The 26,254-nt window shown below is 40.1% G+C and overlaps 1 protein-coding gene across 4 annotated transcripts in view; it reads right to left on the bottom strand.

The window, feature by feature from the left end:
- LOC126410738 (E3 ubiquitin-protein ligase Bre1) overlaps nt 1–26,254 on the bottom strand; it is a 284,197-nt gene that overhangs the window by 218,280 nt on the left and 39,663 nt on the right. For all 4 annotated transcript variants that reach the window (XM_050081311.1, XM_050081312.1, XM_050081315.1 and 1 more), the window contains exons 5-6: nt 22,070–22,191; nt 9,388–9,615 (exon numbers count right to left, since the gene is read on the bottom strand). In XM_050081311.1, coding sequence (XP_049937268.1) covers nt 9,388–9,615; nt 22,070–22,191 — 350 coding nt within the window. The remainder of the gene's footprint in view (nt 1–9,387; nt 9,616–22,069; nt 22,192–26,254) is intronic.

The raw sequence follows: 26,254 nt of genomic DNA, 5'->3' as shown, positions 1-26,254 counted from the left end.
TCTTCTGTTTCCGAATTTATAAGAGCTTTGGATCATGTACTGGGCAAGAACTTGCATCTAAACTGAATTTATGTAGATGACATTTTGGTTACAGGGCAAAATTGGGAGGAACATTTTTCGATTTTGAAGTCAGTTTGTGAAAAACTTAGAAAATGGGGAATGACATTGAAATTAGAGAAATGTAAATTTGCAGTTTCTGAATTAAAATTTTTGGGTCATGTTGTCACAGACAAGAGAATTTTGGCAGATCCAGAAAAAATTAAAGCAATTTCAGAAATTCCTATACCTAAGACTAAAAAACAAAGTCGTTCTTTGGGTTATGCGGTTATTACCAAAAACATATAAGTGATCAGAGTCTGAATGCACCATGTTTAAGCCAGTTACTTAAGAAAAACACTGTTTGGGTTTGGGATAAAAGTTGTCAGGAAGAGTTTGATAAAATTAAGAAAGAGTTGAGGAAGCAACACTTATTACACAGACCTGATTTTAATTTACCATTTTGTTTGAACACTGATAGCAGTAATTATGGGCTTGGAGCAGAGTTATTTCAAGAAAGAGTAGAGAATGGAGTTAAGATACATTGTACCATAGCATTTGCAAGCAGAATGTTGCTCAAGCATGAGAAAAATTATACAGTCACAGAGAAGGAACTTTTGGCAATTCATTGGGCTCTTACAAAATTTAGAATTTACCTTACTGGACATAAAACCATAGTATTTTCGGATCACAAAGCTTTGAGTTACTTACAAGAGTGCAAATTACACCACAGTAGATTGACCAGATGGGCAATATTTCTGCAACAGTTTGACTTTGAAATCAAGCGCATAAAAGGTTCTGAGAATGTAGTAGCTGATTCACTTTCAAGGTTACCAATTGGGGGAGAAAAGGAGATTTTTGAAAAAGAGGAGGAAAAGCAATTTAAAATTAGATACCTGAAAGGGGTGGAAAATGAGAAAACAATTAGAACTATGTGTAACAAAATTAGAAAAAAATCAAAATTTAGATCAAAGTTGGAAATTAATCAAAGAATGTTTAGGCAAGAAGGGGTATGAGAAACTCGATAAATTTTACAAATTACATAAGGGGATTTTATTTCGGAGAACAGATGTAGAGTCTGATAATTGGAAACTGTGTTGGCCAGAGGCAGATGCTGAAAAGCTGATCATCTACATACATGAAAGTTTTGGTCATTGTGGGATACAGAAGTGCATTCAAAAGATACAAGAAAACATTTATTTTTACAATATTGGAAAGAAGGTAAGAAAAGAATTGGCAACCTGTGACAAATGTCAGAGAGTTAAAGTGAGCAATCAAAGATGTGGTGGAGAGATGCAAAACATTATTCCAGAAAAACCTTTAGATCTTATCGCTGTGGGCTTATATGGAATGTTACCAAAGAGTAAAGGTGGTCACTGTTACATATTTGTTATGGTAGATGTATTTTCAAAATTAATTAAACTATATCCAGTGAAAAAAGCTACTAGCCATGAAATTATAATAAAAATTGAAAGAGATTATTTCGCACAGGTGGATAAACCAAAAGCTATATTATCAGATAATGGTTCACAGTTCACCTCTAAAATCTGGAAAAAGTTTATTGAAAGATCAAAATTGAAGCATATACTTATATCTGTTTATTCTCCATCCACCAATCCTGCAGAAAGATATATGAGGGAAATTGGGAGACTTTGTAGAACCTATTGTAGCCATAAACATCCAACCTGGTTTGAGCACATTCGAAATTTTGAAGATATTATGAATAGCCTACAACATAGTTCCACAGGATTTTTACCGTATGAGATTATGTTTAATATTAGACCTCCAAATCTTATATCAGAACTTATTGAATTTCCTAAATGTACACCTTTAACTATGCAAGAGAGAGAAGATATTGTCAGGGAAACTATGAGGAAACAAGGGGAAAAGAGGAATAAAAGACATAACAATAGGGTAAAATTAACCACTTTCAAAATTGGGGATCTTGTTCTGGACAAAGCTGCATTGTGGAATCATACTTCCACTATACAACTGAAGCCAAGACAAATATCGCCTTGTAAACATTTCACGGAAAAGGTACTGTCACGAAATATGCCAAATTTAAGTAAATAAAAAATAGTGAGCATATTTCAGTGGGAATGGTGAAAATTTGGTGAAGGAAATGGCTAGTATTTTTGATGTGGGAAGCTAGGTTTTGGGCAATTGGTTGGAGGAGCTAGTCAACAAGAGCAGAATTTCTTTCAGTGGGAGTAAAATAGTTGCAAGATTTCGACATTATCTGGCTGCAATCCCGATACCTAATGGAATATCACCGCACTATTTGGGTCCTGGAAGGCTAGTGTGTTATAGGCGTGGTCATTGAAGGCTATAAGGCAACATAATTTTCTGTGACGGTGGTAATCTGATCTGTGTGTGTGTGTGTGTGTGTGTGTGTGTGGGAGGGGGGGGGGGGAGGGGGGGGAGGAAATTACTTGGGGTAATGGAATCAGGAAACTAACACAATGGCTTTAGCCCGTGGGTCATGCCCACCTTCTTCAGCACTGAAGACCTTGCTGCATGAAGTTTGGCTAAATATATATTAAGGTGGATGCTAGAGAAACAATTGGTTCTGTTTCTTCATTGTGTTGCAAGGGATGTGTAGTTTCTAAAACATCCAACAGATTGCAAAAAGGAGTTTCTCAATCAGCCAGCAAATCACATTAGTTATATGTGATCATGTTGCTGGAGGGAAGCAGCTGTTCATTCAGTTCATAAAAAAATTAAATACATGGCTTCACAATTTCTTAATGATGACAAAATTTTGCATGAACTTTGTTGACACTGACACTGAGAATGATGCTACAATGTACAATGATCCTGAGTCTATGCAAGAAGAATTGTAATGAATTTCAAGTGAGTATTTCTCATTCTGATTCCACAAAACATTTGTTGAAACGAATGTTAATGGTCAGAATACAAGGTGCCCCACTCAAACCACCCTGATTTCAAGGACCCAGGAGAGAAAAACTATAGTAGATACGACAGTGAAAAATGCACCACATTGTGGAGCATTTCAAAAAATTTATATTCCCGTGTCAGAAGTGCCAAGTATCGTTGCCAGAGTGCAGCATGGTCACATGAAGTGAAAATGGCGACTCCACAGCAGCGCGCGCAAGTAGTTGTGTGGTTTTCAGAAACAAAATCAATGATTACTGTGCAAAGAAATTATCGTTGTGTGTATGAATGTGATCCACCTGATATGAAAAAAATTAGGACGTGGTATAGGAAGTTTCTGGCAACAAGAAGTGTTCTGAAACATTCTGGTAGTGTACGTTATGGAGTTTCAGTAGAGACAGAGGAGGACACCAGACAAATGTTTCTCAGAAGCCCACATAAGTCAATTTGTCAAGCATCTAGGCAACTTGATGTACCTCGATCAACAGTGAATCATGTAGTTCAGCAGCGTCTTCGTATGTGAGCTTACAAAGTGCAAATTCTGCAACATTTGACGCTGAATGACAAACTACACCAACAACAATTTGCTGCGGATATGCTCCAGTGTAGTGGTATGGATGCCAGCTTCATGAAAAGATGTTTATTCTCAGATGAGGCAACCTTTCATTTATCAGGAAGGATTGAAAGGCCTAATGTTCGGATTTGGGGTTCACAAAATCCGCACATTGTCATTTAAAATGTTTGTGTTAGCCCTAAGCTAAATATCTGGTGCGGGCTAATGCGCAACACGATTGTTGGAACGTTCTTCTTTGCAGAACAAACAGTGAATGGGTCAGTGTATTTGGACATGTTGGAGCAGTTTGTGTACCCTCAGATACAAGACTTGCAACCCAACATCTTTTTTCAACAAGATGGAGCTCCGCTGCATTGGTCAACGGCTGTTCGCAAGTTCCTGGATAGGAAATTTCCCAATCGTCGGATTGGACGCCACGTTCACCCAACATTACGCCACTTGATTTCTTCATGCGGGGATTCGTGAAGGACCACGTGTATGCAACCAAAGTGTATGATATTCCTATGCTGAAACATTGTATCACTAACGCGACTGCAACAATAACAGAGGAAACGTTATGAAGAACTTGGCAAGAAACTGACTACAGACTTGATATTCTTCGTGCTACAAATGGTTCACATGTAGAGGTGTATTGATGATAAATAAATAAATTCTTTCGACGCTCTACAATGTGGTGCATTTTTCGTTGTCGTATCTACTGTGCCCCCATCACTGGTAAGTGCTACGAATGTCTTCTGTGCAACCACGCCATTCCAGCTCTCCAACAGTGTGGATAGGATCATTTTTATGCAAGATGGTGCACCTCCACACATTTTTAATCCAGTTAAACAGCTGCTTAAGTGCCATTTTGGAAATGCTACAATTATCAGCCACCATGTCCCTACAGCCAGGCTGTCCTGATCACCTGATATTAATCCGTGTTACTTCTGGCTGTGGGGCTATCTGAAAGATGATGTGTTCAGTGTTCTGACTGCAAACTTAGCTGCACTGAAGGCATGCATTGCACAACATATTCTGAACTTGATCCCGGAAACACTTCGATCAGTTGTGGAACATGCTGTTTCTCTATTTCAACTTGTTGCAGAAACCAGTGGGCAGCATACTGAACATGTTTTGTGCCAGTCACACTGAAATTAATAATCCACTTTGATTTTGGTTGATGTTTTTCCATGCGGTTTTTGGCCTCAGGAGAATTAAAAGCCGATTTTTCCCATCCAATGTGATATGACCTTGCTGTGGTGAATGGGCTTACTTAACTAACAGTATCACACCTGTACACCCACACTGAGTAGTACAGTTTGTTTAACGTCAAACATACAGCTTAGGCACTGTTGTATGATTCATTTGTCATTTGTAGTTGACCACTATTAAATTATGATGCTTACAGCGCCATCTATTGCTATATTTTGTAACTATGTATTTCTTTTGTCATACGTTTTCCCCCTTCTCCAATAATATTCTATTTCAATTTGATGTCATTCTGACCAGTGGTGGTATTTCTACAGCAGTTTGAAAGTTTAATGCTGTATATGCTGTTAAAGAGGAATCTCCTAAGAGACCCAATCATGAAAGTAAGTAACAGGTTCAGAAAGAGAAAGACTGTCACCAGATGTGTCTTGTTGGATGAACAACAAAATTATGGTGTAAATATTGAAGAAATGAAGATGAGAGCAAGGAATATGATGAAAACAGTTATTAGTCTCGCCACTTACAATCTTATGCTGCCAATGCAAACAATAAGAATGTGTCATAATGCTATCTTAACTGTGATTATGAGATATTGTGTGAGTGCTTCAGCCTATAAACTTTTGCTCATAAGACCAGCACGGATAGTTAACATGGTGTATTGTGGAATACTACTTCGGCTGACAGGAGTGCATCCACTCGATCTCCTGATACAGAAAAGGTGGCTATGTATCATATTGAGAACAATATCATGAAGTGCCAAATTTAACAGGAATATGGATTACAAGCAGGCAGCAAATTCAAAAACAGGTCGTCGTCCTATGGCAGAAATGATGGGGTGATGTCCAAACAGCAAGGCACACCTATGGTTTTTTGTCAAATATAAGAGAGACTGGGAACGAAGCACCTGATTCCCTCCAGAGAACTGACTCATATCTCAGCTGGTCATTGGCCCTATGCTGTCTACTGGCATTGAATTGGTCGACGACAGACCTCCAAGTGTGCCTATGGTGAAGAAGGTATACCAGAACACACCATCTGGGGATTTCCGCTGCATGCCAACAGAGCTCATACCGATTGGAAGCAACTGAATCAGACCAAAAGATTCAATGACAAGTAGACACTACATTGTGAAACAGAATGGCATATCTTGGACAATATTGCAGACTCTACTTCAAGGAAGGTTTAGGAGCAAAGGCAGCTGAGGTCAACAGCAGTAGCGGAAGAACTGCCAACACCATACGAGTAGTCATCTTAACAACTTCAGAGAGAAACACAGCCATAGGTCGTGTCTCGCCACCCAAGGAACAAGAACTGGGATGACATGTGCTGGCGTGTGGCTGTGCTTACTGTTGCCACAGGGGAATCCTCCCTGCAACCAGAGTCAGAAACACAGGAAGAGAGAGAAATAACTACAACACAACACAACAGTGCCCAAGGAACCTGCAGGACACGCCTATGAACAGGGGAACAATGGAGAGTGTTGTGGAATGTGACAGACAAAAGCTGAAGTTTTCATAACAGTAGCTGCTGTGGTAGTAGGAGTAGTTTGTAAGAAACATTACAGCCTATATCTGAATTGTAGGTGACAGGCTACAACGGAATGAAATGAAATAAATACATATCAAAATTCATCTAAGAATTGGGAGGTATATCAGATTATATTAACCAACAAGTTCAGCACTTTAGATAATGTCTATTAAACACTGATAAAAAGGGAGATAAATAATGAGAAGTATACGGATGAATTTTTACAGTTATTGGAGAAAAAAATTATGGGTGTGGAAGTGATCGTGAGAGGTTGACTTAAATGCACAGGTAAGAAAGGAAAGAGAAGAAAGGAAAGAGAGAATTGGAATGAAGAGATAATTGGTACATATAGATACAGGGGGAAAATGAGGAAGGTAAGAAATTGATTTTTGTGAAAGAAGTGGTTTGATTGTTGGCAACACGTGCTTCAGGGAGAAAAGCAGTCAAAAGATAAAAAGGACAAGATGGTCAATGACTACTTTCTCCTGGAAAAGCAAAATCTTAGCCACTTGACAGATGTGACTGCACCCCCATTAGAAGCTTTTGATTGAGACCATTGACTAGCAGTGACACAGGTGAGAATGGGTAAAATGAAATGAATAGAGGCAGGAAAGGAGAAGAAAGTGAAAGTGTGGAAACAAATGACATGACAGTACAATGAAAGTTCAGGAGTTACTTAAATTTAAAATCCAAAGACTAACTGTGGAAGTGTTGAAGAGGAATTGAATATGTTCAAAGACCCATTTGTAAGCTCTGCAGAGCACACCAGTGGCAGAATGAATGCAAGGGCAGAGGAAAGGAGATACCATGGTGGAATGAGCTGGTGAAGAAAGCAGTAAAAGAAAAGAAGAAAGCATGAATGGAAAAGTTAAAATGGAACATTGTGAAAGGAAATACCAGGAAAATAAAAAGAAATGTAAGAAATTGGTAGTTGGAGGAAAGAGGAAAAGACGGGAGAAATTCAGATGCGAGTTGGAAAAGGATGTACTGGGGTTAAATGATGCTGTATGGAATTACAAGGATTAGGATGAAGGAAAGCACTTACACAAAGGCAGCGAAAGGGGAAAATGGAGAGCTAATAATGCAACCAGAGGAGATAAGGAGAGGATGGAAAGAAGACTTTGACAAATTACTAAATGCGAAAAACACCGATGAAAAGGGAACAGAAGAATGCCATGGGGACCTGGGCCTGGAAGAAGAGAACGACATTACAATGCCCAAAGAAGAACCAGCCCTGAGAAGAATGAAAACAGGAAAGGCACCTGGGACAGATGAAACAAATGTTAAGATGTTACAGGCAGCTGGACTTTCTGGGCTATAATAGTTAAATTGATTGCTAAGATGCATATGGACTCAGAAATGTGCACCTGAAGAATGAGAAAAGGGAATATTTTGTTCAGTGCTCTAGAAGGGAGACATAAGTATGTGACAACTATTGAGGGCTCACACACTTATCACAAGTAGCATAAATAATGGAGAGGATATTGGAAAGAAAATTGACAGAAAAAGTGGAGGGTCAGTTGGAAAAATAGTAGTATGACTCTTGATATGGTAGATGAACAGTGGACCCAATCTTTAGTATGAGATAGTTGATGGAAAGGCTTCGGGTGCATGGCAAAAATCTGATGACATTTCTTGACTGAGTGAAAATTTATGATATTGTTCCCACAGAAAAGGTATGGGAAATCTTTGAGAGAAAGGGAGTTGGAAAACAAACAACTGAAATTGTACCAGCAATGTATGACAAAAGTTTCAATTGTGTTCAGACCCAAGTTGGAAAAACTTAGGAATATTACGAGATGGAGACAAAGAAGTGTGGTGCTACCACTATTATTTATAATGCCGATGGATGAAATCATGAGAAAGACAAAAGAAGCTCATAGAGGAAGGAAGATGAAGTTACTGTTACTCTGATGTGGGGATGCAACAGTTAGGAGGAACAAGAATAAATAAACACCTCAAATGAAAAAAAAAAAAATTGACAGAGATGGAATGAAATGCAGTGTGGACAAAAGCAAAACTACGGTAACAACTAGAGGAGACAGAAAAGACAAAGGATAAATTAACATTAAATGATAGGATATTGAAATTGGGGGCAACTTTACATATAGGAAATGTGATAATGGAAAATGCAAGAATAGAGGCAGAAGTTAGTGAAAAAGTACAACACAGCAATGCATTTTATCAGTGTGAGAGGAGCTCAGTCTGGGGAATGGAGGTGCCAATAAAATGTACAGAAATGCTGTACATGACATACTTTACACCCAATGCCCAATGACACATGCGTCAGATACCTAGACAATGACAAGAAGAGAGGTGAGCAGAATCCCAGAAGGTAAACTTGAATTTCTAAGGAGTATGTAAGGGAAAATGAGGAGAGGGAGGGGGGGGAGGGAGAGAGAGAGAGAGAGAGAGAGAGAGAGAGAGAGAGAGAGAGAGAGAGAGAGAGAGAGAGAGAGAGAGATGGGGGGGGGGGGGTGTAGAAATGCAGATGTTACAAACAAAATTGGAGTTGAAAAGCTGACTAAGAGAATTAAGAACAGGGTAAAATGGTTTAGATATGAAAAGAGAATGGTAGAGGGAAGACTACCAAAACCAATTATGGAGGCCAAGTTTGAGAGCAAGAGGGAAACGGAGAAAGCTAGATTTACTCAATAAAGATGAGTTTATGGAGAAGGTACCTGAACTGCAGCAAAATATTTATAGAAGACGAATGGTGGGAAGACAGAGGAAGTGGAGAAATATCATAGACATCCCAAGCTAGCCAGATGCTGAATTAAGGGGAAAAAATGATGATGAAAAGGGAAATTATTTAACAAAGGTACTTATGCAAACAGCAAAAGATGTTGCATGTCAAAGATAATGAAAGAAAAGAAACCACCCAATGTAAAATAAAAAAGCTGCTCTTAAAGAAAAGGTGACAATTTCAAGCAAACAGTCTTAGGAACTTACCAATGGAAGACACTGGAGGTCTATCAAAAACAGGCACATGTAATAACACACATGCAACTTCATAATCACTGGACAAAAAACCACCACACACCAAACAAATCATTACAAAAATGAGAGAAAAGTAAATGGCACAGGCAACAAACAGCAAGCACATGTGAAGGCATTACAGGAAATTTCCATTACATAAGAGAACATTACTATAGGATATTTCTTACCTTCTTTTGTGAAACACTTGTGGTGACAACAGGTTTCACAACACCCTTATCATCACCATGAATTTGCTGGTATGCTTTGAGTTTCTCATAAGCTTCTGCTAAGTGATTCTCCAGCTTGTCATTGCGGGACTGCACTTTAAGCAGCTCATACTGTAAATCATCAATCTGATTTCTTAGCTCTGCTGCCTCGGTTTCCTTCCCTGTAAGACTATCCTGCAGTTCAGCCATCTGAAAAAAATGAGAAGTGGTCACCAATTTGACTGCAGAAACTAATGACCAAACCTGAAGTAAATGGTGTAAGTTCTTCATCAAACTTTGGCAGAAAGTTATATGTACATATAAGAATCAATTGTACATATAAGAATCAAACATAAAATACTCGGACTATTCGGACTGACATAGTTCGACTAGATGGCAATGGTAGCCATTAGATGTCCACTGAAAGAATATCAGACTGAGGTCTGAGAAACCAGCAAAGGAGAAATAGGAGTACAAATTACTTTATTTATTTATTTATTTACATGTCAAGTTTCGTAGGACCAAATTGAGGAGAAAATCTCCAAGGTCATGGAACATGTCAATACATGAAATTACAGCAAAGAAGTAATAACAGATAAAAATAAAATGTTTATGCACGGGAAAAAAGTCAATCCATAAGTTTAAGTAAAGGCAATCGACAATACAACAAGAATCAGCTTAATTTTTCAAGGAACTCCCTGACATAGTAGAAGGAGTGACCCATGAGGAAACTCTTCAGTTTCAATTTGAAAGTGTGTGGATTACTGCTAGGATTATTGAATTCGAGCAGTAGCTTATTGAAAATGGATGCAGCAGTATCTTTCTGTACAAGATTAATGAAGTCTGATCCAAATGCAGGTTTGATTTCTGCCGGGTATTAACTGAGTGAAAGATGCTTATTCTTGGGAATAAGCTAATACTGTTAACAAGAAATGACAGTAAGGAATATATATATATATATATATATATATATATATATATATATACTGCGAGGCCAATGTCACAATACCAAGACTCATGAACAGGAGTTGACAAGAGGTCTGTGAACTTACACCTCTTATTGCCTGAACCGCGTGTTTCTGAGTCAAAAATATCCTTTTAGAATGGGAAGAGTTATCCCAAAATATAATACCATATGACATAAGCGAATGAAAATAAGCAAAGTAGACTAATTTTCGTGTTGAAGGATCACTCACTTCAGATACAGTTCGAATAGTAAAAATGGCAGCATTAAGTCTTTGAACACGATCCTGAACATTGGCTTTTCACCACTGTTTAATATCTATCTGAACACCTAGAAATTCGAACTGTTCAGTTTCACTAATCATATGCCCATTCTGTGAAACTAAAACTTCAAGTTTTCTTGAATTGTGTGTTAGAAACTGTAAAAACTGAGTCTTTCTGTGTTAGCTGTTATGTCATGCTCCAATTGAAAGTGTGATTCTTAAGTGGTATTTAGATGCTTGACTTGGGAGGGGGGGAGGGGGGGGGGGGGGGAATTGACTAGAGCAGTAGAATTCAGTTTAACTTTTGATTTTTCCTTCTTGTCTCTGTGAGATTTTGGTTTCTGTGAGGACTTTCCTGCCTTGACTTCTGGGGCAGAAGAGGACTCTACGATCAGCAGGCTGTGGCTCCTTTAGCCACTAGCTGGTGGTAGACTGATGGTCTGTTTTGTCTTGGGTGGGAGGGGGAGGGAACACCACCTTGGCAGGCATCCTCTCTTCCCTGGTGGTTACACAGTAGGATGAGGCATCACCAGCTCTACCAATGGGGTGGTTGCTACTGGTGTGCTGGTTTGGGGTTTAAGGACTTGATGCCCCTCCCCCAACTGAAAAACAGTAACTGACAACTGACCAGGGCCAGAAATTGCTGATTGGTACCCTTTATCACACATCACACTAAGTGTGGACTTTGACACAATATTTTTGATGTCATATTGACTGAGTGGAATCATTCAAGCTTTTCCCTAGCATCTTCTTAAAAAAGGCAGTCAAGTGTTTTATATTCCTGAATTCTCTTCTTTCTCCCGAAAACTGAACATGTCAGTGTAGAAGGGGGATGGTGTTCTGCACAGTTTACGAACATAAAGGTTTGTTCACATGGGCTGTATTCATGCATTGTACTTCCACATGTTCCACAAGTGGTGCCATTAGCACAGCGGAAGGACATGCGTCCAAACCTCTGGCACCTGAAGCATCTCTTAGGAGGAGCATTATAGGACTTGATAACACACCTATAAACCATGAACTTAACTTTCTCAGGTAAAACACTGCCATCAAAGACTTAGGAAGAAAGTTCATATGTCTCTGAACGTAACATACAAAATGTACTCCACACTATTCAAAGTTGGAGCATAGTTCATCTGTTTATAGCATTAGGTTCTAATGAAAGAAAGCATGGAAGTCTGCTGCATTTTTTGTGAGGAGGGACAGTAAATACACTCCTGGAAATTGAAATAAGAACACCGTGAATTCATTGTCCCAGGAAGGGGAAACTTTATTGACACATTCCTGGGGTCAGATACATCACATGATCACACTGACAGAACCACAGGCACATAGACATAGGCAACAGAGCATGCACAATGTCGGCACTAGTACAGTGTATATCCACCTTTCGCAGCAATGCAGGCTGCTATTCTCCCATGGAGACGATCGTAGAGATGCTGGATGTAGTCCTGTGGAATGGCTTGCCATGCCATTTCCACCTGGCGCCTCAGTTGGACCAGCGTTCATGTTGGACGTGCAGACCGCGTGAGACGACGCTTCATCCAGTCCCAAACATGCTCAATGGGGGGGCAGATCCGGAGATCTTGCTGGCCAGGGTAGTTGACTTACACCTTCTAGAGCACGTTGGGTGGCACGGGATACATGCGGACGTGCATTGTCCTGTTGGAACAGCAAGTTCCCTAGCCGGTCTAGGAATGGTAGAACGATGGGTTCGATGACGGTTTGGATGTACCGTGCACTATTCAGTGTCCCCTCGACGATCACCAGTGGTGTACGGCCAGTGTAGGAGATCGCTCTCCACACCATGATGCCGGGTGTTGGCCCTGTGTGCCTCGGTCGTATGCAGTCCTGATTGTGGCGCTCACCTGCACGGCGCCAAACACGCATACGACCATCATTGGCACCAAGGCAGAAGCGACTCTCATCGCTGAAGACAACACGTCTCCATTCGTCCCTCCATTCACGCATGTCACGACACCACTGGAGGCGGGCTGCACGATGTTGGGGCGTGAGCGGAAGACGGCCTAACGGTGTGCGGGACCGTAGCCCAGCTTCATGGAGACGGTTGCGAATGGTCCTCGCCGATACCCCAGGAGCAACAGTGTCCCTAATTTGCTGGGAAGTGGCGGTGCGGTCCCCTACGGCACTGCGTAGGATCCTACGGTCTTGGCGTGCATCCGTGCGTCGTTGCGGTCCGGTCCCAGGTCGACGGGCACGTGAACCTTCCGCCGACCACTGGCGACAACATCGATGTACTGTGGAGACCTCACGCCCCACGTGTTGAGCAATTCGGCGGTACGTCCACCCGGCCTCCCGCATGCCCACTATACGCCCTCGCTCAAAGTCCGTCAACTGCACATACGGTTCACGTCCACGCTGTCACGGCATGCTACCAGTGTTAAAGAGTGCGATGGAGCTCCGTATGCCACGGCAAACTGGCTGACACTGACGGCGGCGGTGCACAAATGCTGCGCAGCTAGCGCCATTCGACGGCCAACACCGCGGTTCCTGGTGTGTCCGCTGTGCCGTGCGTGTGATCATTGCTTGTACAGCCCTCTCGCAGTGTCCGGAGCAAGTATGGTGGGTCTGACACACCGGTGTCAATGTGTTCTTTTTTCCATTTCCAGGAGTGTAGTATATCCTTGCACTTGTCACAGGCCAGAACTGCATGCGATTGGTCAGCATCCAAAGTTTTGATCAGCTGAGATCCATTTCACAGGTTCTTTCTTGCAGCAGCATCCTCAATACTTTCAATAAAAATTATGGCTTTGTTGCTGCAAAAGACACACTATCAATCCTGGAGCATACCAAGAATTGGGAGAAATGTCTACCTATACATCTCCTTGCCTGAATCTCATCATGTAGCCGAAGACAGAAAAGTCATGGTGTTACAAGGCTCTGCATTAAATTCTTGCATTTTATCAGCACAGTGATGTTGGTACAGCCACCAGTATGGGTGAGTTTGATCTGCTTCACTGCTGACCATCAGTCTTGATGCCACTCACTTTGACTGGAGGCTCTCCCCATGTGATTAGCCCACCATGGTGAACGGCTATATGACATTTTGGCCACTGACCAGTGCTGCGAATTGGACAGGCACCTACTCCTCAACATACGTGGTGAGGTTACAACTCTAGCATTAGCAGCACTGTCAGGGGACTACGACGATGAGGGTACATGATGACCTCCCACAGGATGGAATGGTTACCAGGCTGGATATCGGAGGTGAACATAAATCCAGTCTAATAATAGGTGCAGAAGCATAGTGGATAGATCATGCACCATGTAAGACATCCCCAAACAGCCAGCACTTCTGTGAAGTTTAGAAAAGTGGAGGTCAAGCCCTAATAGGGGACCACTGGTAATTAAACCAAAAACGTCATGGGAAACATTGTGAACTGAACTACAACTGGTGGGCATTCTAATAATAGCTGAGTCATCAACGTAAGAGCAAAACTTGACTAGGTATAAGACTCCTTTCAGTTGCCTCTTATGACAGGCAAGGAATTACCATGGATTACCCATTGATGCAAGGGGATTGAAGTACAGTGATCAAAATCATATCACAGGATCTACAACTCTTGACACAAGATCTGCTTCATAATCGATGGAATCCTGTTCAGTTTTACAGAGAGTATGCTGCAGCATTGGCCCCATAACTAGTTTGCATTTATTGCATATATCTTGTCCAACGCGAAGTCTCTAGTGACTGGAAAAAAGCACAGTCGATTCCCTTACATAAGCAGGGTAAAAGAATGGACACAAAATTACAAACCAATATCCTACACATTGGAATGCTGCAGAATTCTTTAACATATTCACAGTTCAAAGCACTCCATCTTCAGGCCACGAGTGGCCTACCGGGACCATCCAACCGCCGTGTCATCCTCGGCGGAGTATGCGGATAGGAGGGGCGTGGGGTGAGCACACCGCTCTCCCGGTCGTTATGATGGTATTCTTGACTGAAACCGCTACTATTTGGTCGAGTAGCTCCTCAATTGGCATCACAAGGCTGAGTGCACCCCGAAAAAATGGCAACAGCGCATGGCGGCCTGGATGGTCACCCATCCAAGTGCCGACCATGCTCGACAGCGCTTAACTTCGGTGATACCACGGGAATCGGTGTATCCACTGCGGCAAGGCCGTTGCCAATATTCACAGATCAAATATAATAAATTTACTCGAGATGAAAGGGCTTCTGTCCATACATCACAAATTTCAAAAGCATCACTCATTTTCTTGTATGACAGCCTGTAAAAGATGGATGAAGGGCAAAAGGCAGACTACATATTCCTAGATTTCCGGAAAGCATTTGACAAGGTGCTCCACTGCAGACTGTTAACAAAGGTTCAAGCATACAAATAGGTTCCCAGACATGTGCATGGCTGAAAGACTTCTTACGCAGTAGAATCCATTATATTGTTCGCGATGGTGAGCATTCATCAGTGACAAGGGTATCACCATGAATGCCCCAGAGACAAGGGTATCATCTCGAGTGGGAACTGTGATAGGATCACTCTTACACCCTATATACACAAATGATCTAACAGACAGGATGAGCAGCAATCTGACTGTTGATGATGCTGTGGTGTACAGGAAGGTATCATTGTTGTGTGACTGCAGGACAACACAAGATGGCTTGGACACAATTTCTAGTTGGTGTGATGAGTGGCAGCTTGCTCTAAATGTAGAAAAATGTATATTAATGCAGACAAGTAGGAGAAGCAATCCCATGTTGTTTGAATACAGCATTAATACTGCGCTTCCTCACGTGATGTCAATTAAATATCTAGGCATAACATTGCAGAGCAATATGAAATTGAATGAGCATGTAAGGATGGTAACAGGTTAGATGGATGGCATACTTTGGTTTATGGGGGGAATTTTAAGAAAGTGTAGCTCAACTACAAATGAGACAGGGTATAGAACCCAAGTGTGAACTATTCTCCAGTACAGCTCAAGTGTAGTGGACCCCACCAGTTCAGATTAAAGGCACTATAGGGAAAATTTAGAGAACTGATATTTGCAAAAACAATTTCTACTACTGCTAACATATACATTTCATGTAAGGGCCATGAACGTAAGAGAAATTAGGGCTCATACAGTGGCATACAGACCTTCATTTTTCCTTCGCTCAATTTGTGAGTGGAACATGGAAGCAAATTACTAGTACAGGTACATCAGATCAACAAACAAATAGTTTCAAAGAAATAGATGAATTTGTGATTTTTTTGTTGTATGTGTACTTTATGTGGGAAAGCCCTTCACTTACTGGGGTCCAGGTCAAGAACTATGAGTACTGTGTTGAAATCACAGTGAACCTCTATATATGCGTATATGTTTAAAATACTCTTCTTACAACACTTTTTAGTCTCTGGCAATAAAAAGAAAACTGTCACGAAATTTATGTATTGTTATTTTAAACAAAACAAACTTTGTGAACTTTGATGACAGATGTTTTGATGCTCAGGGAAGACCATTTTTTTTTTCTTGTTACCCTTCCCCCCCCCCCCCCCCCCCCCCTCCTCTTTTTTTTTTTTTTTTTTTTTTTTTTTTACAAAATACGTTATTCATTTTCGGAGAACATGAAGACAAAAAAATAACACAAAAAGTGCCACATAATTAAAGCTAGACTCTCTACCTTCTGCAAATTATGTGTGTCCTGGTCGCAGCAGAACAGGTGGTCACATAAATTTTATCAGATTTCAACTAATGAACCATAACTGGTATTTTTTACTTAAATCATACCCTCTTGAGGAAATTTAATCAGCTGACACCATATGTTGCAGACAATATACATCTACATGTGCACACATGGTTACTGTAGTTAAATTGAGTCATTATGCACGAGGTCTAGAAACACAGCTTGCTTTATTCATACATCACATTCTGGAAACAATAGATGCAGGTTCTATCTTTCCAGATTGCCGAAAGGTGTTCGACATTATACTACACTGTCTGCTTCTTAAAAACATGTATCTTTGCAGATGTGTAATTATGTCGAAGAACATTTATCTTACAGAACCCAGTACATTCTACTGGATGGAAAGTGTTCTGAAGAAACAAAAAGTAAAATCAGGTGCTCTCCAAGGACACATAATAGAACCTCTAATGCCCTAACTATACATAAAAGACTTAGATAGGATCAGTAGCATTCATAGATGATTGTCTTGTCTACTTTAAAGTATCCCTGAAGATCTTAAAGAAATTAAGAACGACTTGGAGAAAATTTCCATTTGAGGACATGAATTACAACTTTCTGTATGTGTAGATAAATGCAAGGTAATTCCTAAAACAAATGGAAAGAACCCTATACTACCCTTTTACAAGAACTGTGGTGAACCTCTTTAGTATATCACATCACAGATCTAGTGATGATAAGATAGTACAGTGGATAGCCCATCAAAAACTGAACACGTGCCAAGCATAAAAATACGAAGAAAATGAACTGAACTGTGGAAGAAAAAGCAAAACAGAAACAATGAACGGTCCAAGTTTAATAAGTGCAACATTGAGCGAACATCAGCAGTGGCAGCATCGTGGTTAAGTGGTCACGGTGTTGGACTGTGAAGTGGACAAGCCATGTTCAAAGCTCTCTCATGCCATTTAGTTTTATTTATTTATTTTTTTACAAAATAATTAACTGTCTGTCCGGTCACTGAAATGCTTGTTCTCTTTCTGTAGTCTTGGCAGTTCATCATACTATGAACTGGTTATGGGATATGAGTCATGTGGTCAGAATACGTTACCAATGCAAGTAAATGTGATGAATAGTGAGCGCAGGTGAGATACCACATAGGTGTCTCACAGAAATGACAACAAATAAAGGAATTCAGCAAAGGAATTCAAGAGTCAAAACTGCCTGTGACTGTGAAACAGTTGCATTCATTTGTTGCAGCTTATGTGACAAACTATTATGTTTTCATCATTTCCTTGGGAGTGATCATATTCACATTCATATGAACACCTACACCGGACAAGGAGGCATATCTCACTCACTAACCAGGTGTATAAATTAGGTGCACCGGTAAGAGATTCTCTTAAGACACACTTAACTGTCACTAATGTCATGTGTGACACAACAGATGTTTTTATGATGAAGGATTCAGCTGACTTGTCACCTTGTCCTCAAATGTTTGCAGTTCTCATTTGAAAGCCACTTCCTTTTGGCTGCTAGTAGAGTAGCTGTGCAGAATCAATTGGCATTATAGGCCCCTTCCTTACACCTGCTGCAAACCGACATTACACTATGACACAAATACAAATTTGAATACAACAGCGGAGGGGAAAAAACACATACACCATGAGGGAGGTTAGAACACAGCTCACCTGCTTGGCAGCCCAACACCGTGAGCAGAACACTGCCATTTGGCAGTCCACCACGTGACAACTTAACCCCCGACACCATTATTGCCACTTCTCATTAGACCGTTCACTGTTTCTATTGTGCTATAGGAGTGAAAATAGATAATACTCTCCACCTTGCATAGTACAGAATCTTGCAGAAAATACGAGGTGTCCCTCCTAAGAGCTAGCGAGGCCATTTTCTCTGATCTTTCAGCAGAGATTTGAAAGTCTGCTTTTGCAGTGTATAGCTAGGGTCAACCCCAACAATTACTGCTTATCATGTCTTTCATGTGATGCCCAATGTCGATGGAAAGTGATGGTTTGTTTCTCATTTCAAACGAAATTATTTTTAAAGCATAATTTTATGTGCCCATTTGGGGTAGAGCGGTCCCAAATTAGACTCGTGTGATATTAATTTTAGCAATATGTATTAATAGGAATAAGCAGTGCTCCAGCAGCAACAGCACAGCCCTCAACCGTTCTGACTGCTACCGCCATGCAGCAGTACTGCTCTGTTGCCGCTGCAGTCCCGGTTATCCTTTATGTTCTACTGTCTCTGTTAATACACATACACAAAAAACATATTGCAGTACACTAATCTGTAACTGCTAAATCGAATGGGCACACAAAAATTTACTTACAAATAATGTTGTTTGTAATTGGAAACAAACCAATGCTTTGCACTGACACTGGACGTTGCATGAAAGACGTGATGAGCAGAACTTGCTTGGCCTGACTCCAACTACACGTTGCAAAGATAAAATAGCAAATATCTGCCGAAACATCAGAGAAAACATGCCTGACAACTTGTAGTTGGGACACTCAGTACATACACGCAGATGAATAGTTGTTCCTGTTTTCGTAAACCAAGAACATTAGCTTTTTTGTGTCCTTTCGATCTACCATATTATATAGTGGAATCTGCTCAATTACAAATGATTAGCAAACCACAACACTGAGTTATAGTGAGACATACATTTTATGTCTGGTATGTGTAGTGGGTAGTAGGCTGTCAGACAATTTCAAACAAATTATGTCTATTGTCACAGCTGCAGCAACACACTTTTTAGAGCCACAAGTATTGCTCTTGCAGTTACCATGTATGTTGATTCAATCACAGATCAAGGACAGTCCTCTTCAAATAACAATCTGTTAGATGAACTGTGTCTTCATGGTCAAACCACAAGAGAAACAAAATTAAGTATGATGAACGCTGTTTCTTTCTCACCGAGGTGTTGGAGAAGATACAATCACTTTGGATGTAATTACCTGTATTCTGGTATTCGAAACTGATGGGAAAAGCTTTTTAAGTTGTTTTAACATATATGTGACGGAATGTTTGTGCCCAAAAAAAACATAACAATGATAAAGAATTATTTGAAACTGATATGCCTTTTCTATAGTCACTTTACTGTCACAGAATGGAGCTCTCTCCCATCACTTACTAATGATAGTTACACACCAGATATCAAGGAAGACTTTTTAAGATACACTTCTTTATGGTCAAGTAAAAGTGATAACTGTAGTGAATGAACATTTAACTGAAACCTTACACAATGTAGAAGAATAGATCCAAATGTGTCCTGATACGCAAGAGTTGTAAAGATGAGAACTGAAAGAGATGGTATGAATCAGCATATGTTCATTACTGACGAATCTGAATTCTATTGATTTGTTGAAGTGAGACTCGCAAACAGAACATGACAACTAGAATGTTACAACCGTGGGCTGCAAGTAAATTATTGCAGTATACAGAGGATATTGATTTCAAATTCCCTTCTTACTGTCTTGTGTGAAATGTTTCACCAAAGATACTGAATCCAGCGCTGTCACAACACAAAATATGTCTTGTCTGATAACATAACATATCAAAATACTCAAAGCACAGCAACATTTCCACAAGCAGTCATTAATAGATTTCATTCGGGTTTTGTACTCAACACTGACCAAATGGTTTGTTAAACTGGAGTCAATATTCTATTGCCCTGAAATGAGAAATGTCCTGTGCACTATCCTTCCCACACCTCCCACAGTGATATTCCATCGTCCACCGAACCTACACAACATATTCGTCTAACCCTACACAACCCCTGCTCCCAACCTCTTACCTCTTGGCTCATACCCCTGTAAATAGACCTACATGCAAGACCTTTCCTATCCATCCTCCCACCACCAAGTACTCCAGTCCGGTTACAAACATCACCTATCCCATCAAAGACAGGGCTACCTGTGAAACCAGTCATGTGATCTACAAGCTGAGGTGCAACCATTGTGCTGCATTATATGTGGGCATCACAACCAACAAGCTGACTGCCTGCATGAATTGCCACTGACAAACTATGGCCAAGAAACAACTGGACCACCCTATTGCTGAGCATGCTGCCAAACATGGCATCCCTCGTTTCAATGACTGCTTCACAGCCTGTGCTATATGTATCCTTCCCACCAACACCAGTTGTTCTGAACTGCGCAGGTGGGAACTTTCCTGCAATATATCCTATGCTCCAATAACCATCTTGGCCTCAACCTTCGTCAGTCGCTGTCCTTTCCCATTCGGCCCCTTCTCTGTTCCCATTCCAGCACTACACATCCCTAATTCTTCCATCACACCCTGTCTTTTTACTTCTCTCCTTCTCCACTATCCCCTTCCCATCCCTCTGCTCCCTCCATCTAACCTGCAGACTGCATATAGCTGCCCTACCCTCTCTCCATCTTGTTCCTCCGTGCTCCCCAACAGCATGTCACTGCCCGCCACACCTACCCAACTATCCCTCCCCCTCCTCGACCCAGCGTCCTCCTCAACCCCATTGAGTCACCACGTCCATCATGCATGGGTGCTGCTGCTTGCAGTGTGGCCTCAGTTGCCTGAGACTACAGTTGTGTGAGTGAGTTGTGTTTGTGTTAGCGTGTACGTGTGTGTGTGTCATCTAAGTTTGACGAAGGCCTTACTGGCTGAAAGCTATTATTTGTGGCAGTCTTTTTGTTATGCCTTGAGTGAAAGCACTCAAGGCAACAGCCTTGCTGCAGTGGATACGCCAGTTCCCGTGGGATCACCGAAGTTAAGCACTGTCGGGCATTGTCGGCACTTGGATGGGTGACCGTTCAGCCCGCCATGCACTGTAGCCATTTTTCAGGGTGCACTAGGCCTCGTGATGCCAATTGAGGAGCTACTCGACTGAATAGTAGTGGCTTCGGTCAAGAATACCATCTTACGACCGGGAGAGCGATGTGCTGACCCCACGCCCCTCCTATCCGCATCCTCCACAAAGGATGACACGGCAGTCGGATGGTGCCGGCAGGTCACTCGTGGCCTGAAGACGGAGTGCTACCTGTCACTCAGAATCTTCGCTATATGGTGAGTAGCAACTTTCCTTTTCAAAATATTTTTACATTCCATCCTGGATTTTTCCATTGTTTGATTAGTCAACATTACATAATCTAATGTGTTAAAGTGTCTTCGTGAACACAAACCACTTTTTTTTCCACTGCATATTGGGCACAAAACACGTATATCCAAGAATATGACTTTTACCCAGAGTGCTTGATGCAGAGAATTTCTCAGTTTTCCTGCTTTTATCATTAATGCCATGGGATGTGCATTAAGAGGACTTGCAATGATACGAAGAAAATAAGTCAGTCTTTGACAATCAGAAATAATGAGAGAGAAAGAGAGATCAACTGCAGCTGATCTTCCCACATTCCTAGAGTGGTTCCTGCTTAGTGCCACCACCTCCAACAGTCATCATGGAGTAAATGGTCTGAAGATCATCTCACACAGATCTTTTAAAATCAAATTAAATTATATTATGTGCTAAAGTTTGTTTTAAATTTAAACTTTTGATAGGTAGTGGAAATCAAATGCAACTCCTTCCACTCTGAAGGCAGTGATGCAAACCATTCGGCTATGGGGCTACTCACTCAAACACAAGGTTTCAACTTACTCATGCATGCACAATGTAACAGCAGAGATGGAATGTTTAGTCAAAGATTCAAAAGAATCAAAAAAACTATTTTGCCAAATGCTGCTTCCTAGTTTGATACATTAGTAGGTTTTCAATAGCATCTTTTAAATTTAAAATGGCACTGACCTTAAGTGAAATAGTGTGGTACTTCTCATGCAACGACGTGTTTAATGCTTGGAGATTACGATTCTCAGCCTGGATTTCAATGTTTGCTTGCCTAATTGTTTCATCCATATTAGGTGCTTCATCTACAAAGACACAAAACACATAAATATTTTAACGCAATGATCAGTGACAGACTTAACCTCAAAGACTACTGTTATAGAATTTATTTGCTGGAAATGGTGCAGTTACACTTTCTCTCCAAACAAAGAACAATTAAAGCTACTGCTTAGCAACAAAGATAACAGTGAGTAAATACCACAATAGATGTTAATCTTCTGTTTCATGATGAACCACATTTATACTTCAAATTAGTTACATTCTGCACCTCATATTGTGTTAAGCTCTAGTCAATTAACGTTGAACTAGAAAAATGAGGCCAAGTAACAATAGAAGGGTGTCACTAAAGTATCAGAGAATATACCTTTCTCAAGTTTTTAAATATTTAATGACTCTTCATGCAACAATCTAATTTTAGCATACATATAAACATTACATATAAGCCATTTGCAAGCACAAACAAGCAACGTTCAAAGAGGTGTCTATATAACACTGTATGTAGCACTCAAACCAAAATAACTGCACTTAAAAGAAAATTAAGACTGAAATCAAACTAGCTAATGGGTAAGAAAGTTACAATGCTGACTGATTATTCTGCCTTGCAGGCAAAACATATCTACCACTATTCAATGAAGATAGAATGTCTTCAGGCTTCTATAATTGTGAATAAATAAATAACTTCAATCATGTCACGTGTTTGGAGTAATGTACGTAAAACTTACAGGAATCATCAGGAATACTACAGCAGAATGCTGTATACTACAAGCAACATATTAATATTTTTTTCAATATTTAACAACTTACAATTTGTTTCATAGTTTATTGCACAATACATGTGCAGGAATAGAAGTATATGCATATTAATTTTCTTAATTCTAAAGTACTGATCTGGTGCCTGAAATAATCATTCTAGAAGTAGAAAGTCAATGTACATAGATCATAGATATGAATCAAGGAATAGCAGGCTTAGAATACTAACAAGTTGTTATTTTCCAGTTCCAGTACTACAGTTAAGCCTGTGGGTCATGTAATTTCTTCTACAAAATTGTTTGTTATATGGTACAAGCAATTCATTAATGTTGTGACACCAAGTTATCTGAACATTTCACAATGTTTCATTGAAGTTTTAACATGAAACAATTAATCTTGTCACTACTCTATAATGACTGGAGAGCAGCCATAAGCACAACTGGTACTACTGCTGAAGCGCACTGAGTGTCAGATGAATTGAAAAACTTCTAAATATGAGTGATGAATCAAAGTGTGAAATGCATTACAAAGAATGTGAAGACTTTGATTTTGGAGAAAACTGATGATGGTCCTTCTCAAAACTGAGATTGAGTGGTGAATGAGGTGGAGGAAGTGATGACAAACTGGTGGCTGAGAAAAGCTGCAGGGCACAAGAAGAATGTCATTACTAGAGACCTGAAAAGTCAAACCTCTATTTTTGGCAAAATTTGTGTTTTTGTGTAAATTATTAAACATAAAAATTTAAGAGGTTGTCACACTATGTGCCTGAAGGCAAAGCCCTAATGATTAGAAATAACTTTCTGGTGACAGGGAAGCTTTTTGACAGGAATGTTTGCTTTTGCAAAAATCTTCAAACACTTTTTTCCTCAAAATGGTGTCTGCTTTTCTCTTTTTGGTTCTATTTTAAGTTTTCAACAAATTATTATTTCTGTTAAAAAAATCAGCTGCTTTTTCCCCACTGTAGAACTGATGGTTTCTCTGATGTGAAGTGTTTCCTGACATTTTTCTTTTCTCGCACAATTTGATAATTACAAAATCTCCACAATATTAATTTTGACCCTTTGTGGTCATTTGCGTCTATGCAATCCACGCTTGAAGTGCAACAGACAGAACCAACAAGGCATTTAGCACAAAAATGAATCTGTTCATACATTGGGAATCTGTTCATACATTGGGAGGGGAACATCAGTGTAGTCAAAATACACTGAAATGTTTGTTTTCTGGTTGCTATAGTGCAGAATGTGCACATTATAGACTGGTTGTCTGCTGTGATTGTAAACAAATTAGAACTATGAGCATCAGAAGGAACAGGAGCGGTACGAGGAAAAAAGGCCCACCTCCTCCTCACAGGGCACCAGCCTACACCGGTGTTCTCCAATTCTGCGAAGGCTGAACTGATGCATGGTTACAGGGAGTGCCAATCCCTTCTGGTGTTGTGAGGGAAATAATCAAACTCTATAATGGGCTAGGATTAATGTTTTCACTCATTTCATACTAAAAAAGAAAACTTAGCAACACATAACAAAATGCATTCAACAACAGCTACTACACAATTACTTGCTGAGGTCAGCAGTGTTGTACACAATGAAGGTCAGACCTGATCTCTATCAATATTTGATACAACTGCTGTTTCAAACACCCACCACTTAAAATTGCCACATTACAATGTCCAAATTATACTTAAATTTTGACTTTGGCTAGCAGACAAACTTAAGCATTTCTTTGTCCTGAGATGCATGGTCCCATAGCTGAGCAATACATTGCATTATGTGGTGTGTATTTAATATAGACCATTCAACTGCCTGTAGTTGGCATGGCATCAGAACATCAGGTGCACTGATTTGTCTGTCAATATTTTATTTTGCAAACACATTCTTACAGATATTACCTTTCCGAGTTGGGCTTCTCAAGATGATGGGCAATACCAGTAATCAAAAATTGCTTACTTTTTCAATATTTATATGCAGAAAACAAAGCTATTTCAAACTTTCACTGATCAAATAGTTTGCCGAGATACAATTTGCTATGAAATAGCATTTGTCAGATAATTTTGCGATTTTGCGTTCTGAGGCACAATTCGCATTTATATTCACATTTTTTTGCAACATGCAAATTTTTCAGGTCCCTAGTCCTTACAGGCAAAAACATTTACTGTTCAGAGAAGTTGTGTTCACATTCAAGGTATCTTGTCATTTTGTTGCGCGTCTGAAACCTGTTATTTAACAATGAACTTCTGCAGAGTACTGCAGATTTAACAAAACTACATGCTCCTTACCATAAATAAACAACAATCATGACACTGAACTGGAATTAGAAACATTTCTAGGAATATTTCTGAATATGGTAGCAAATTGAAAGCTGAATATCAAACACTATTTTTTTTCATTTTTCTCAGCTGATTACATTCAATTTTATTTGGATGTGTTTCCACATCATCACAGATTCATGCAAATCATGAGAGCACTAAACAAGGTAATGAACACAACTGGTTAATTAGTTTGAAGTGACCACTGTTAAAACAAATTCATGAAATACAAACTCAATCAAAATCACAATCTCTCTCCCATTCACTTACCCAGACAGTTCAATCATGCAAATGTTAAACTGCTGACTTTGTCTACATAGAAATTTGTTGTAAAAATCCGAATTGATCTCTCGAATAAAGAGCTAAAATAATAAATTCGGAAAGTGTAGCTTGTTGATCACTTACAAAATAAACAGCCAGTCAGCCATCCTGACCACATCAAAACTTACTTTCTGTAATAGTTTAGGAAGCAAGTTAGATATTGCACAAAATTTTAAAAGTTTCAATACATTCATCTTATCATCTACTAAAATAGAGGATAAATGGGCTGGTAAACTAATGTCTGCCCTCTTATTTAAATATAAAATACATTCAATTAAAATGTGGTGTGCTGAAATCTGTACACCGCAAATACTACACGTTGATGGGTTGTCTTGTCGAAGCAGGAAGTGAGACTGTACCATAGCCATAGCTGGCTGAGAAAAATTTCGTCTTTCCTCAGCTTACTGTCCATCACTCCCAGCTGTTATTCTTCCCACATGTGCATGGCCCTCACCAGTGAGGATCTAGCAAGTAGGCAACTGTACAGTGAAGCATGGGATTTTGAGTATGTGTCTTCTTAGTAGCCACATCCTCTTAACTTCCCAGAATCCCCATGTGTTCTGGTATCCCAAAGAATGATGCCTCACTTCCCAGTCTTTCTACATGGAGAAGGATGTCCTTGGCATGTCAGTCTGGCACTTGCATTGAACAAATAAAGGGCACTCAGGTAATCAGGGCAGTTGAATATCTCAACACAAATACATCCCATCTGC

The sequence above is a fragment of the Schistocerca serialis genome, chromosome 1, assembly GCF_023864345.2.
Source record: "Schistocerca serialis cubense isolate TAMUIC-IGC-003099 chromosome 1, iqSchSeri2.2, whole genome shotgun sequence".
Taxonomy (NCBI): domain Eukaryota; kingdom Metazoa; phylum Arthropoda; class Insecta; order Orthoptera; family Acrididae; genus Schistocerca; species Schistocerca serialis.
The sequence above is the reverse complement of the archived record's forward strand: the minus strand, read 5'-3'. Positions and strand labels throughout refer to the sequence as shown.